This window comes from Ovis canadensis, chromosome 21 (assembly GCF_042477335.2).
Source record: "Ovis canadensis isolate MfBH-ARS-UI-01 breed Bighorn chromosome 21, ARS-UI_OviCan_v2, whole genome shotgun sequence".
NCBI classification, from domain to species: domain Eukaryota; kingdom Metazoa; phylum Chordata; class Mammalia; order Artiodactyla; family Bovidae; genus Ovis; species Ovis canadensis.
The window spans coordinates 21367327-21382024 of NC_091265.1; the positions used below are offsets into that span (position 1 = coordinate 21367327).

Sequence of the window (14698 nt, forward strand, 5' to 3'; positions counted from 1 at the left end):
AATGAAGATATGAAATTCATATTTGGGGAGTTCAATTATTTCCAAACAATAACTTCATGAATAACAAGTGTAAACCATGATGTGACTTCACCAGAATGAAATATGTAAAGACATATATATGAAACACACACACACACATATATACATATTTTGTGTATGTATATATATATGCATACTTTTGTGTTGTGTATATATGTGTGTGTGTGTGTGTGCACATGAGAGGAACTTGCATCAAAGGAGTCTACTGAGATTTGAAACCACCCTGCTCCCTTTCTTCTCCTCTGACAATTCCACACTCTCATTCAGTTTCCTATCTGTTCCATTCCTACCACCAACATGAGCGGCTTGTCTAGGAAGTTACAGCTCTTAACGCTAAGATTTAAGAGACTTTTGTCTTAATTCCCAAGTTTCATTTCACTTAATAGCATTCCATTTTGACCACAGATTCTTTTAAAAAATGATGTTTAAAATAATGATTGAGTCTGTGATAATCTCATGTGAGTTTACTGACTTAGGAATATTTTGAAACCAATGAATCTAATTGACAGCAATCATTACAAAATGATTCATGGAAGCAACCTAGATGTCCATCAGCAGCCGAATGGATAAGAAAGCTGTGGTACATATACACAATGGAGTATTACTCAGCCATTAAAAAGAATACATTCGAATCAGTTCTAATGAGGTGGATGAAACTGGAGCTGATTATACAGAGTGAAGTAAGCCAGAAAGAAAACCACCAATACAGTATACTAATGCATATATATGGAATTTAGAAAGATGGTAACGATAACCCTGTATGCGAGACAGCAAAAGAGACACAAATTTATAAAACAGTCTTATGGACTCTGTGGGAGAGGGTGAGGGTGGGATGATTTGGGAGACTGGCAATGAAACATGTATAATATCATATGTGAAATGAATGGCCAGTCCAGGTTCGATGCATAATACAGGATACTTGGGGCTGGTGCACTGGGATGACCCAGAGGGATGGTATGAGGAGGGAGGTGGGAGGGGGGTTCAGGATGGGGAACACATGTACACCCATGGTGGATTCATGTTGATGTATGGCAAAACCAATACAATATTGTAAACTAATTAGTCTCCAGTTAAAATAATAATTTTATATTTAAAAAAATTCCAGAGCAAAACCCAAAAAACAAACAAAAAAAAAAAATAATTCAAACACTGAAGAATATAACATTTGCCAGGAAGCATTTAACAGGAGGCTTCCTGTGTGCTGTTTTGGATCTGTCAGGAATCCTCTGTTCCTTATTAACTCCTGAATATTTAGGAGTTAAGAGGAGAGGCAAGCATCTCCCAGAGCTGAGGGATCCAGGCATTTCCTTCGTTAGTTTTTCAATAGGATAAGTACCCTCTTCCTTTTTATGAACCATATGGTAAAAGTGATTATTTACAACTTTCTCTCTCTTTAATATGGATCGCCTATGTTTTGTAAGTCAGGAATTTTAATCTTTATCTTTGCTGAGAATAACTACACTATGTTGATTAAAACACCTTTGCTCCATCAGAGCTCTTGTCCCTGTGTCTTTCTTTCTCTTTCTTTCTCTCTCTCTCTCTCAGGCTATTTCTTTGGAGTGCAGAGGCCCTCTGAGTTCACTTTCCTGCCTGGGCCTCTAAGACCCTCTCAAGAAGGTACTCTGCACCTTCACCCCATCAAGAGGGCACCTGAGGCCTCCGTGAACAGAGCAAACCCCGTGCCAGGGGCTTTATTGGCTTTCTGCGTAAACCAAGGAATGTCAGCCTCTTTCTCTCCTTTACCTTCTTATCGTCGACTGCGGACCACCAGGTTCTGGTCCATTAAAGGACCACAACAAACATTAGAGATTAAAAGTCACAGATATCAGCCAAGATCACATAAGGTGATTTAAGGTACCAAAATTTCAATATCATTAGCATTACCATATTACTATCACTGCAATCAGTAGTGTTTTCTAAATTGTTGCATTTATTGAGAAATAGAGTGCATACTCAGGTCATTCTGTAGGTGGGCAGTTCCGTGTATGAAGCTTAAATTGATAAAATTTGCATAAGATTTATAATTAATTATGCTTAATGGCATATGATCTCGTAATGGGTTTCTGTTGTTTCAACCTGACTAGGCTGTAATATAAGAATTTAAGATAATCCACCAGCCACTTTGTGGAACACTCATATCTCCTGCAATTATTCAAGCAGATACTAATCTAGGTGATGCTGTGAAGAGGTTTTGAGGGTGTAAATCCATGATATAGACTCTAATCTAAGGAGATTATGCAGATGCACTGATTTAATCAACAGGAGGTCTTTAAAAGATGTATAGTAACTCCTGGAACAAAATTCCAGACAATAAGTGGATCAGCATTACTCCCAATGCCTCAGTCTCCTGTGGGCAACAGCTTTGCCCTGAATAACTTGGATTCCAGCCTGCTTGTGTTTACCCTTCCTGAGGAAGCACCCTCCTGTCCTCACACTTTTCTGTAACCATCACAGGAGCAAATTCCCTGTGAACATGAGCTCTGTCTTTCTCTCTCTCTCCTATAATTGAACCCCAACTGATACAAACCTGATACACTTATGACAACTATTAGCTTAACTTTAACTATAAATCTTATGTATAGTCCATTGACTGACAACACAACTCAAGTATATTAAGGTAGATGTACCCAAAATTTTCATGGAAAATGGTGATTTTTTTATTGCTGCAAATTCTTGGGAATAAAACTTACTTGCATTGCATCTTCTTGGGTCAAGGAAAAAGAGGACCACTCTTGCGCCTAATTAAAGACCTTGCCTGACTTAGTAGGAGATGCCAGTTTGGAAAATTTACATTTAGGAAGAAAATATAAATGCACCTTCTTAGAAGAAATGTATCATCAGTAATTTTCTGCTCTTTACTCCTGACTGCATGTGAGGTGTGGTTTCCGCTGCTTGCTAGTTGCCCTCCAGACTATCATCTATGTATACCTTCAACAATCACCAACTTGCATGATTTTGTTCATAAAATTTGCTTTCTATGCTTATTTTATTTTCATTCATGTATTTTTATGATTTTTCTCATTGCAACAAATTTAATTACCAAGGAGTTTATAAAGGAAACATTTTACAAAGTAAAGCCCCAATCATAATTACCAACTGCAATGTTCTCATCATTGGTCTATGATCTATTCCTTTTCTATGGATTTCTCCTCATGGGCCCCTGTACTGGAACTACAGTGGGGAAATTTTAATGAGAGATGGGCTAGGTGACATTGAGAAAGTTTCCAAAATCTTGGTATCTCGCTTCCTTACTTTCTTAATATAGAAGTAGGCCACTCTCCTACTGGGAGTGAATGGATTGGGGCAAAACTATTTCCATATGTATATTTAAGCTCTGATCTGCCAATAAAATGTTTCTTTCTGACTTAGAAAAGTAAAAATAGAAAAAAATTCATGTTTCATTTGAATGAGGTACTCCACTTGTTTTCCAGCCAGCTTCTGCATTTATTCTTAGCAGAAATCCTGACTCTTTGTCACTAATACATATCCCACTGATGTATGAATGATATCGGAAATCTGTTTAAGATTAAGGCTCTCTCATTATTTGTTCTTTTCTCCCCCTCTAGGTTCCTGGCTTTTTTGTTTGTTTGTTTGTTTTCATGAACAATTGTATCTTTTATAAGTGAAAGTGAAGTCTCTCAGTCGTGTCCAACTCTTTGTGACCCTGTGGACTGTAGCCCACCAGGCTCCTCCATCCCTGGGATTCTCCAGGCAAGAATACTGGAGTGGGTTGCCATTTCCTTCTCCAGGGGATCTTTCCGACCCAGGGATCAAACCCAGGTCTCCCGCATTGCAGGCAGATGCTTTAACTTCTGAGCCACCAGGGAAGCCCTGTAAGTTATTTTATCTTTTATATATGAAAAAAATGAGTTTGAATATTAATCTTGTTTTCAGAAGTAATCTTAGTGATTTATTTATTTTATTTTTTGTATACTTTTTTTTTAACTTTATTGTTTATTAGTGTGTTTCAGGTGAACATTTGTAACATCAGAAATAATGATCATACTCGACTTTTTATACCTAAAGTTTATTTCTTACTGTGTTTTGCCAGTTTTCTAAAAAACACTTTAATAGTGATGATGTATTATTGTCTGGATTGTGGCCATTAAAGACACTCCAAACCTTTAAGACAGAATTTGCAACTACTAATATGATTTAAATTTATGTTTAAATTAACATGTTTAAATTATTCTTAAGCATCTATTTATTAACTTATTTAGTTTTAGGTTTTTTTTTAATCTCAGTTGGTAAAGAATCCACTTGCATACAGGAGACCCTGGTTTGATTCCTGGGTTGGGAAAATCCCCTGGGGAAGGGATAAGCTACCCACTACAGTGTTCTTGGGCTTCCCTTGTGTCTCAGCTGGTAAAGAATCTGCCTGCAATGTGGGAGACCTGGGTTTGAACCCTCGGTTGGGAAGATTCCCTGGAGAAGGGAAAGGTGACCCAATCCAGTACTCTTGCCTGAGAATACCATGGACTGTATTCCATGGGTTACAAAGAGTTGGACACGACTGAGCAACTTTAACTTTCATTTCAGTTCATGATGTGTGCTAGTATGTTCATGGCATGCTTTCTTTCAACTATCAGTCTGATTTTTCCTCAGACACATTAATATAAGGCAATTGTATTAATTGGTTACTCTCAAAAATCCTGTTGTTTTCTAGAAATAACCCACATTTAATGCTCTACTGAGAATATGACAAATTCAGACAGATTCTCTCAACCTTTGTTAGAGTGTAAATTCATATTTATGCAAGGCCCCATGGTATACAAGATTCATCACATGCTATGTTTTTTCTTTCTTTTTTGATGACCTAGATGTTAATACTGTGTTCATGTAACAGTAACATGACCCACAGGAAAACTTGGAAATTATTCAAAGTCCAAATAATTCTCTAACTCCTTTCTCTAGATTGTTATTTTGTAATACACAGTAAACCACTCATCTGCAGATTTGCTTTCCTTGATTTCAGTTACTCAGGTGGTTAAAACCTTGTTCAGGAAATATTAAATGGAAAGTCTCAGAAATCAATAATTCAAATGTATTTTATTGTGAGCCATTCTATGTAGTGCAATGAAATTCCACACCATCCAGCTTTATCCTAACGAAAACATGTATTGTCACTTTGTCCTGCTTATCCCACCCTCATTGACTTAACTTTCTGGGTTTTCATATCCATGGTCCTAAAAATCACACTAGATGTCTTCAAGTAGCCCTTATTTAATAATGGCCCTAAAGTATGGTGATAATAATGGTGGTATTTCAGATATGCCAAAGGGAAGCCATAGGGTCCATCCTTTAGGAGATTCTTTCTGTCTTTTCCCTTATACTATTGTAATGGGAAAAGACATGCAAATTCTGAGTTCTCTAAAAGAAATGCTTTTCCCAGTTTCCAGGGCAATGGCGATTTCCCTGCAAATCAGATTTCATCCTGAGGTTGAATAGATGTACATGGGGCAGAGTAGATTATGAGGGAGCAGGAGAAGTTTGCAGGCTGACGTAGGCCTGGCTGTTGACCAGGTCTGCCTATGCTATACAGGTTCTGGGTTCCTGTATTGAGGCCCAGGAAGTGGGAAGCACATGATTATATTGTGGTGAATTTAGGAAACTCATGAAGGAAGTGAAAAACCACAACATATATTCTGGACACATGGTAACAAGAGAAGAATTTATTGTCAGCAATATGGAGGACAACCAAGTGAAGTTTGCATTTGACACTATCTTTACATCAAATAACAATAAAGGAAGCTCCATTGCAGTAGAAAGAGCCTAAAGATCAGGAAGTCTCCTTGATATGCTGCAGTGGACAAGGGCTCCCTCAAGAGAAGGAGTCCTGAGCATCCCATCTGGGCCGTGACTCAGATCCTCACCTGTGGCCAGTGCAGATGAAGGGCCTGACAGGGAAAGTGCACACGCCATCATCGTACCGCCAAAGGAGGGTGCGCTTGGCAGCATCCACAAAACTAATACTCCCACTGTCACAATCAAGGAACACCCCAACCCTTTCCAGAGGTCTCTCTATGTACAGAGGTGTGGTGGGGGTGGTGGTCCAGAGTTGGTAATGGTCATCCTGCTTCACACACACAAGGAGAAAGTTATCCCTGTTGGACTTGTCCAGTATGCTGTCATCCTTCCTTATCCAGGAATCCTTACAGACGCCTACAGCCCAGTCCCAAGAGCTGTCCATGCGCATCTCCCAGTACTGTTTGCCAGAGGTGAAGCTCTGGTCTCCCCATGAGGCAAAATACTTTGCTGTTCCACCATCCGAAGGTGCATGGGGGTTGTCGTGTTCATGTGTCAGACGTCTTGCATCATCAAACAGCCTGATGTGCTGACTGCTGACTTCATTACTGAATGAAAAGTTGACTGTGGCGAGATGAGAGAAAATGCCAGTCAAAACCAATGTTAAAATTCAAATAATCTACCAGAGAAGGTGGTCCACCTGGCGTCTCACTGGAAATATATTGTAAGATTGGAAGGGCAGTTCTGATTGCAAAGTATTGGGTTTAAATATTGCTCACATATCTGCTGAAGAAAGAACTAATTAAAATGGAGATAACTTCCTACAAGTTCAGCAATTGTAAGTTAGAGGGAGGTCAAGGTGACTTCTGGCTGGGTATAATATTGTGTATTTATTACATCTAAAAGACTGGACTCCTGGGCATCGATCACCTCCAAGACCAGGACAGCATATCTTATCCCCACCTTCACCACCACAGTGCAAGGAAAATAGCTGCACTGTAGAACGGAAAATTGGTGATCACTCTACAATTACAGATAAGTTAGCAAATGGACACTGAAGAAATACAACCTAAGGATGGCATCTTCAAAGTAGTTTATTTGTAGGGCTTTTCTGTCTTTGATCTGTGGTTCCAAACTGAGGCCTAGTGTTCCACTTCCTGCTAAGTCACCCTCCAGGGTGAGGTTTATCATGGACCTCATTGTGGCCTCATCATCCAACCATTTGCTTACTTGTGATTTCTGCACTTGATTTTTGAGGCTTATGTATTTTGTCAAATAATGTGAATGGAAAAAGCACTTTATGCCTTCAATTCTTAAGAACTTTTTAAGCAAAAATGTTTTTTTAGGACTTTCCTGGTGGCACAGTGGATAGGATGCTTCCCGCAAATTTAGGGGACATTCCTAACCTGGGAAGATTCCACATGTGGAGCAACTGAACCTGTGGATTATGACTACTGAACCTGTGCTCTTGAGCCCAGGACCCACCACTACTGAGCCTACATGCTGCAATTATTGAAGCTCACTCATCAAGAGTCTCCTGTGCTCTGCAGCAAGAGAAGCCACTGCAATGAGAATCAACCACAGTAGTGAAGAGTAACCTGGCTCACCCCAGCAAGAGAAACCTGGGCAAAGCAACAAAGACACAGTGTGGCTAAAACTAAATAAAGAAATATTTTAAAAATAATACAAATAAAAAAGAAAAGAAAATGTATTCTTAAAAAATGTTTTAAAACTCTAACTGCACTTAAACTCTGAAATTTATTTATTTATTTTAATTGTGGTTAATTACTTTAATATCCTGTTTTAATTACCAGTTTTCTAGAAGTCAGTGAACAGTTGACATTGTATGTCATGATATTTCTAGGGCTCAAGATGTCATTTTGGGAGCATATTACTTTTTTCATTATACAAATTTTTATGAAATTTAAAAATATTTGATGAGGCCTGAATCAAATCAGCATCTGCACCAGCCTGCATGTATTCTGTAAGGACTTTAGTGACTCTGTGACCATATATGTCTTCACCTGTCTATTTGCAGGCTGTTTCCCTGCACAAGGTGAAAGCTAAGCAGGAAAAGATTCTCTGTGGACACCATCACTGAAGGACCCTGCAGGGCAGACACACCAATGGGGTGACACTCACCTCGGAAGAGGTTGAGCCAGTCCATCAGCCCAGACATGGGGCGCGCAGGGAGTTCTGGGAGCAGAGGCTGAGGCACGTGCAGCTGTGCTGACTCACTCCTGTAAGAGAAAGATGGGGTTCATCCTTCTGCTGCCCAGGGCTTCTTAAACACAGCCTTTGCTATAAGACAGCATGCTTCAGCTGAACATTCTTCATCTAAATCCCTTCTCCAACCTCATAGAATTGAGCTGTTTTTGGAAATTCTCACTCTTCTTCTTGCCCTGATTCCAGCCCATATCTCAGGGGAAATTGCCTCTCTAACCTCAAACTTGGAAAAAAGTAGTCTTTGCACCTCTACGTGCTTGTGATTTTAATATCTAAATCAGAAATTATTGACCTTTAAGAAATTTTTGCACTGAGCTGGATAATACCTCCCTCTGCCACAGCAACAAAAAGCTAACTTCCTTTTGAGCAAGAAATCATACTCAGCAAAACAGGTGCAGACACACGTACACAAGCAATCTAGCATTATCTAGGCAAGTTAAGTCATCGCTTTGTTAAGTGCTGCTGTATCTCTTTCAGAGCCCCCAGGTGCCCTCATCAGTATCAAAAAGCTTACCATTTCAGCTTGTCTTCCAATTCCTGGCAAGGGGAAAAAAAAAAAAGACAAGTTAGACCTTATATATAGGCAACCAGGATTTGGCTTGGCAAAACTTCAGTAGAGTTCTAATCACCACCACCAGAAAACAGTCTGAGAAATCTGTTTTCCTTTTCTTTCTGAAAAAAAAAAAAAAAAAAAGAAAACAAACCCTCTGAGACAACATATTTTACATGGATAGAATGTATTCTTGATAAGTTAATAAAATGAAAGATGAAACAGAAAGGACAAGAGTACTGATGACTCACCCTCTGCTTTCTGCATAATGATCTTTCCTGGGGCTTTTACCCAAAGTGTAATAAGCTCCAAAGTAATGTCAAATGAAACCTGGTATATCTCAACAGGAATTGGAAATATACATATACACATATATATGTATATCTATACACATATACATGTATTTGTGTGTTTGTATGTCTGTATATACATACACATATGCGCTTTGTCCAAATGTCTCCCATTATTACACATTTGGAGACCAAAAAATGGAATCAGTACATAAGCTGTTCCTTTCTGGTTTTAATAAAAGCAAGTTACACAAGGAGATTTTGAAAAGGGAATATTCCCTGGGGAACATCTAGGATCAAAATACTGTAAAGCTTGCTCAGGCATAATTCGAATGCTGCTAAGTCGCTTCAGTCGTGTCCAACTCTGTGCGACCCCATGGACGGTGGCCCATCAGGCTCCACCATCCCTGGGATTCTTCAGGCAAGAACACTGGAGTGGGTTGCCATTTCCTTCTCCAATGCATGAAAGAGAAAAGTGAAAGTGAAGTTGCTCAGTCATGTCCGGCTCTTAGCCATAGCGACCCCATGGATTGCAGCCTACCAGGCTTCTCTGGAGTGGGGTACCATTGCCTTCCCTGAAATTATTCCTGAGTAAACTATAAATAGAAAATAACTACAATGTACAACACTTTATAATGACTTAAAAGTACTATTTACATTTAGAGTATGTATTTTAAATATTATTAAAACAGAACTTAATATATCAACTTTATTAATTATATGTACATAATTTATAAAAAAATGTTAAGGATTTTTCCCCCATGGTTATAAGGACACCTCTAATCAAATTTTATCTATAATATTTCTAAGTAGGAGAGAATCCCACCTTAGTCACAGTGAAGAAATATACCATGTCAGGGACGTCAAAGGTGTGAACTTCAAGTAATATATTTTCAAACACATCCTCAGTTCTTACCTGGAGCAGCTCCACGTCTAGTTTAGAGCACATTTGAATGAGCTCCTTGTGTATTTCTCGGAGCTCTCTCTTCTTTCCGATTATTTCCCTTTGCCTTCTTATGAGTTGGTTGTATATGTTTCGGCCTTCTTTTATAATACTCTCTACATAGTAATCTTCTTCCTCTGGGAGAAATGGGGGTGCCATCTGATAAGTTCTCCTAATCATGTCTCCATGTCGATACACATAAAACTGTTGAGAAATGAATTTCAACATCATTTAGTTTGCTCTGATTCATGTTCTCTCCCAAGAAGCTACATCCATCCTAAATGCATGCCCTCCCTCATCTCAGAAGCCAAGTTCATTCCTCTTTCCTTCACTTTGTTTTTATTCTTTTTAATTGATCAGAAACCAATCCTACCCTTTCCTCAAACAACTGTCATCTAATTCAGGAGTTCCTGAAACACTTGGAGAAAATCTTTTCATGAATCATTTATTTCATATGCCTCCTGTTAAATGTGAAAGAGCCCATATAAGCAATTGAAATTTATGGGTGATTCATATGTCATATGCAATATCCTCATTTCAATGCTAATACATAAGCTTGTGCTTCACCTAATATCTCCTGGCTTTCTCTTAGTGGCATGAAACATCTTTCTAAAAATGATTGCCTGTCCTCGAACAGTTGTCCAGCCTCAATCATTTCTTTCTAGTGTTCTTTTCTCTATGAATCTGTTTTCTTCCTCCCCATAAGTTCACAATCTTATTCCCATATTGTTTGGAAGACCATTTCTCTTCATTCCATTTCATATTCCTCCTGGTATTGAATGATTCACTCTCTCATGAGCCAACTCTTTCTCCTTGTTCCTTTCCCCCTGAGTTGTTTAACATGTCACGTTTTCTCCAACTTGAACCAATATCACCCTCTAGGCAGAGAGCAATCACTCTTCACCAGGATGGGCACACTCCTTAAAGTGCTGTTCGTGTTTGCTTTGTATCACCTGGGCTCATGTACTAATCAGATTGAAGTACTTTGTGGTTCCCAATGACACGCTTTTACTTTCTGGAATGTATGACTGACAGAAATCTGTGCCTGAAATAACCCATGGATTTTTAAACATTTACTTGAACTTCAAAACTGGAATTGATCTTAAACTTGAGAAGCTTTCCATGAGATCCTGAATCACAACTATGTAATCATCCATATCACACCATAAACCTCCACCTTAGAACTTTCTTCTAATGGGTATTTTGTTTTAGTTATTGATCCATTGGATTCTAAAGAGCTCAAGAGGCATGAAAATGTTGGTTGAATGGTGCTCAGAAGATTTTTTCTGACGGTGTTCAACTCACTCTCTGAATTTCACTATACATGTTGATTTCAGCTCACTTTATTAATGGTAAGTTTCTCTCTGTCTGCCTCAATCTGTTTTTTCAGAGAAATATGTTCTTCTACTTACCATCCAAGGGTCAGTTCCTCTGCCATGTTTCTTGAGATTTCTTTCAGTTTCTTGAATCTTTTCCCATAAAAATCTCATTTGGTTTGCCAACTTCTCCTGTAAAAGAATTATGAATTTTAGTACAAGAAAATAAAATACATTGGAGTTCCAGAGCCCAAAGATAGGGGTGTACTGACAGTCATCTGACAGTTATTAGATAAAAGTCCTCGAGGGAGACGCTAACAGACTACGACAGGTCATCAGGTGTCCCTGTTTTTCCTCACTCATGATCTGTTGTATGAAATTCTACACTAAAAATCCACACACCATTAGGTAATTATCTACCTAAGGTATGACTAATTTTCATCTGCTGTGGCAACTTATATCAAAATTTGGATATAGGTATGTTTATCTTCTGTAAAATCCAATCTACTGTATCTTCCTTCTTGTCCAGGATTAGAAAACCTGTATTCAATGAAAAGTATTTTTGCACTTGTAGATTTTACAGTTTCTTTCTTAAAATGAAGGACCAACAGTGTCATTAGCATAATATATCGCTCAAATAATTTCAGTTAGTTTCATCAGCCAGCCATTGCATACAAGTTCTATAAAGCAGGTATACTGCTCTATATTCTTCACCACTTTATTATTGTTAACTAGATCTGTATGTGGCACTCAGTAAAAGTGAAAGTTGCTCAGTCGTGTCCAACTTTTTGTGACTCCATGAACTATATAGTCCGTGGAATTCTCCAGGCCAGAATACTGGAGTGGGTAGCGTTTCCTTTCTCCAGAGGATCTTCCCAACCCAGGGATCAAACCCAGGTCTCCAGCATTGCAGGTGGATTCTTTACCAGCTGAGCCACAAGGGAAACCCAAGAATACTGGAGTGGGTAGCCTATCATTTCTCCATGGGATCTTCCCAAACCAGAATCAAACCGGGGTCTCCTGCATTGCAGGTGAATTCTTTACCAACTCAGTAAAGAGAGGGTTTAAGCATCATCATTTTAATCTCTTAGGTGTACCATCCCCAAGCTTCCTAAGTGCTCTCAGAGGCATCACTCACCCAGGATTCCTCAGCAGCCTTTTCAGCGGCACAATGTTTGTGAGTCTTGTGCTCCTGACCTTGAGAGCAGACCAAACAGAGCAAGCTCTTGTCGGCTTCACAGAAGATGGTCTTTGTCTGCTTGTGGGCACCACACAGGTGTTCCTCACACTTCAGGAATTGCCTGAGATTGGCTTTTCTGACAGTGGACACCAGAGTCTTCAGAAGAAAATTGGTTTTGAGGTTTGTCTGTTCTGATCGTTGTCTGCATACTGGACAACTGGCAGGGGCTTTGGCTTGTTCCCAGAAAAGACAAAGACAGGACCTACAGAAGCTGTGCCCACAGCCTATGGTGACTGGGTCTAGAAGGAAATTCAGGCAGACGAGGCAGGTGAGCTCCTTCTGGAAAGCTTCTTGGATTTCTGAGTCCATTTTCCTGCGGGAAGAACATCAGGAGTTTATTCCTCTTTCCCCAAGCCAAAAAAGGAACAAACAAAATTAGACTTGGATTGTGACTAAATAATACACTGCTTTAGGAGCAGAAGAATCTGGATTTTTCATTGGATACAAATGGAAAACAGAAACAAAGAGAGCTTTCAAGAGCTGCAGAAAATTTTCTCAGTGGCCTAACCAGCACTGTCTTCTGACCTCTTTCCCTTCTACCTACTGGAGAAGCTCAGTTTTGAAGAGGTCTTGTTTTCCTCTAGATAGCATGACTTCAGGAGCTTGACCTAATTGACAGCTCTACATGGTGGGTCCTAATTTCTGCAAATAGTCACGATTCTCTATTGCAGTCATTGATTTGGTGTGAGATAGTTGATTAAGCTTGTATCTTTATTATTTCATGTAATTATCATTCATTTTCTTTAGATGTCCTTTTTTATCTCAATCTGCATTTTTTTTCCAAAAATATTTCTTTTCTTTTTAAAGCACTTTGAGTACATTCAGAGTCAATAAAGAGGAAACTAAATGTTGACAAATTGTAACTTATTCCAACCAGAGTTTATTTACATGAATATACTAAGTGGTTGAATTTTTCTTTCTATCCATACTCATCCGATGCATTTTATATGTTATAGTAGTAGTCATCATCAAAAAAAATCATGTGATTTAAATTTTACGTTGAAAAAAAAATTAGGTCCTTTTGCCTGTACTTGTTAAGCATAGAGCATCTTAAGTTTCTCATATCTTTGTATGCTCAGTAGTGTCACCTTTCTGACTTCTCAATCATTCCCTAGCTGCTTTAAGATTTCAGTCAAAAATGTATATTTTGGGAGGTATGATGGTTACCTCCCTTCACTTTCACTTTCTTTTATAGTTACCTCACTTTAGCAATATTTTCAGCAACTCATTGTATTATCTAGCTCTAGTGTAGAGTATTATCTCTCTGGTATTTACAGACACATTCCACTTTTCAGGTAAGTGATGATAGGTACTACATATTGAATCAAATAGTCTTAAGAAATATTTTTAGAAGCTACATCAAACACAAAACAGCAGTCAGCCGCTTTCTGAGTCCTTAAAATGCATGGGGACAAGTGAGAAAGAAACGCAATCACAGAAATAAAATGAATCCCCCTAATCATTCCACAGTGCATGTCAAGACAAGCTAACAAAACTGGAACAGAGTCATTTCACTTAGTTGGTAAACAGCTGTTACACTGAAAAAAATCTCATTTTACCAATAAATTAAAATTAGGAAACTTAGTTTGGTTTCCCTCAGAAGAGTCCCAGAAGCTGCTCTGTGGTGAATTATGTACTCACCTTAGGAGTTGTAGAAACAGTCTACCCTGGAGAATAATATGAAGTTGGCTCAGGGGTCAAGAGTTCCAAGTGTGGCTTTCAGAAGTCTCAAGATGCAGGTGAACTCCAAACACTCCCTCTCAGTTCTGGAGAAGACTTACTTTGCCTCCTGGAGTCTCCTTATATTGTGTCTCTGAGCCCCACCCATTTGTTCAAGTGATTACGTTTCACCAGTCTTCCAATGGGGTTAATATGGATGATTAGGTTTCCTGAAACAAGACAAGACTGCTTTAACAAATTGGCTTATCTTCACAAACATATCAGCCAACATCTTCTCCTCCAGAGTCACTGATTGTACCACAAACCCAACCTGTGACTCTCTGAATGTCATTAATTTTTATTTTTAATTTACCAAACAAGTTGGAAAGATTCTTTCATCTCTATAGAGTTTAGCAAATGTCTTGAAAAACTTGGGAATTTATTTTCTGAGGTTTTATTAAATATGTTCTGTCATGCAAGAAGAGCTTTATTGTATTGATTCATTGAATTTTGAATTGTGAAAAAGCACTTCAACGTAAGAATGCCTGTGGTCACCAGTCTAGAATGGAAATTTCTCTGCCCCATAACCTCACAGAGATCAAGCCCCTCAGTACCCCCCAGCAACAACAAGCCAGGAAATTCTCTTCCTGGTGCTCCCCACCCAACTCATGGGAGACAGTAGAGAAAGGC

At 38.8% G+C, this 14698-nt stretch overlaps 1 protein-coding gene across 1 annotated transcript; it reads right to left on the reverse strand.

Moving 5' to 3' along the window:
* Positions 1–5908: 5908 nt before the first annotated feature.
* LOC138427265 (tripartite motif-containing protein 43-like) lies at positions 5909–12658 on the reverse strand. The gene is made up of 6 exons (XM_069566614.1): positions 12248–12658; positions 11206–11301; positions 9767–9997; positions 8525–8547; positions 7927–8024; positions 5909–6408 (listed from the first exon to the last, which is right to left on the reverse strand). Exons 1-6 carry the CDS (start codon positions 12656–12658, stop codon positions 5909–5911), a joined length of 1359 nt encoding a protein of 452 aa, XP_069422715.1.
* Between the last annotated feature and the right edge of the window lie 2040 nt (positions 12659–14698).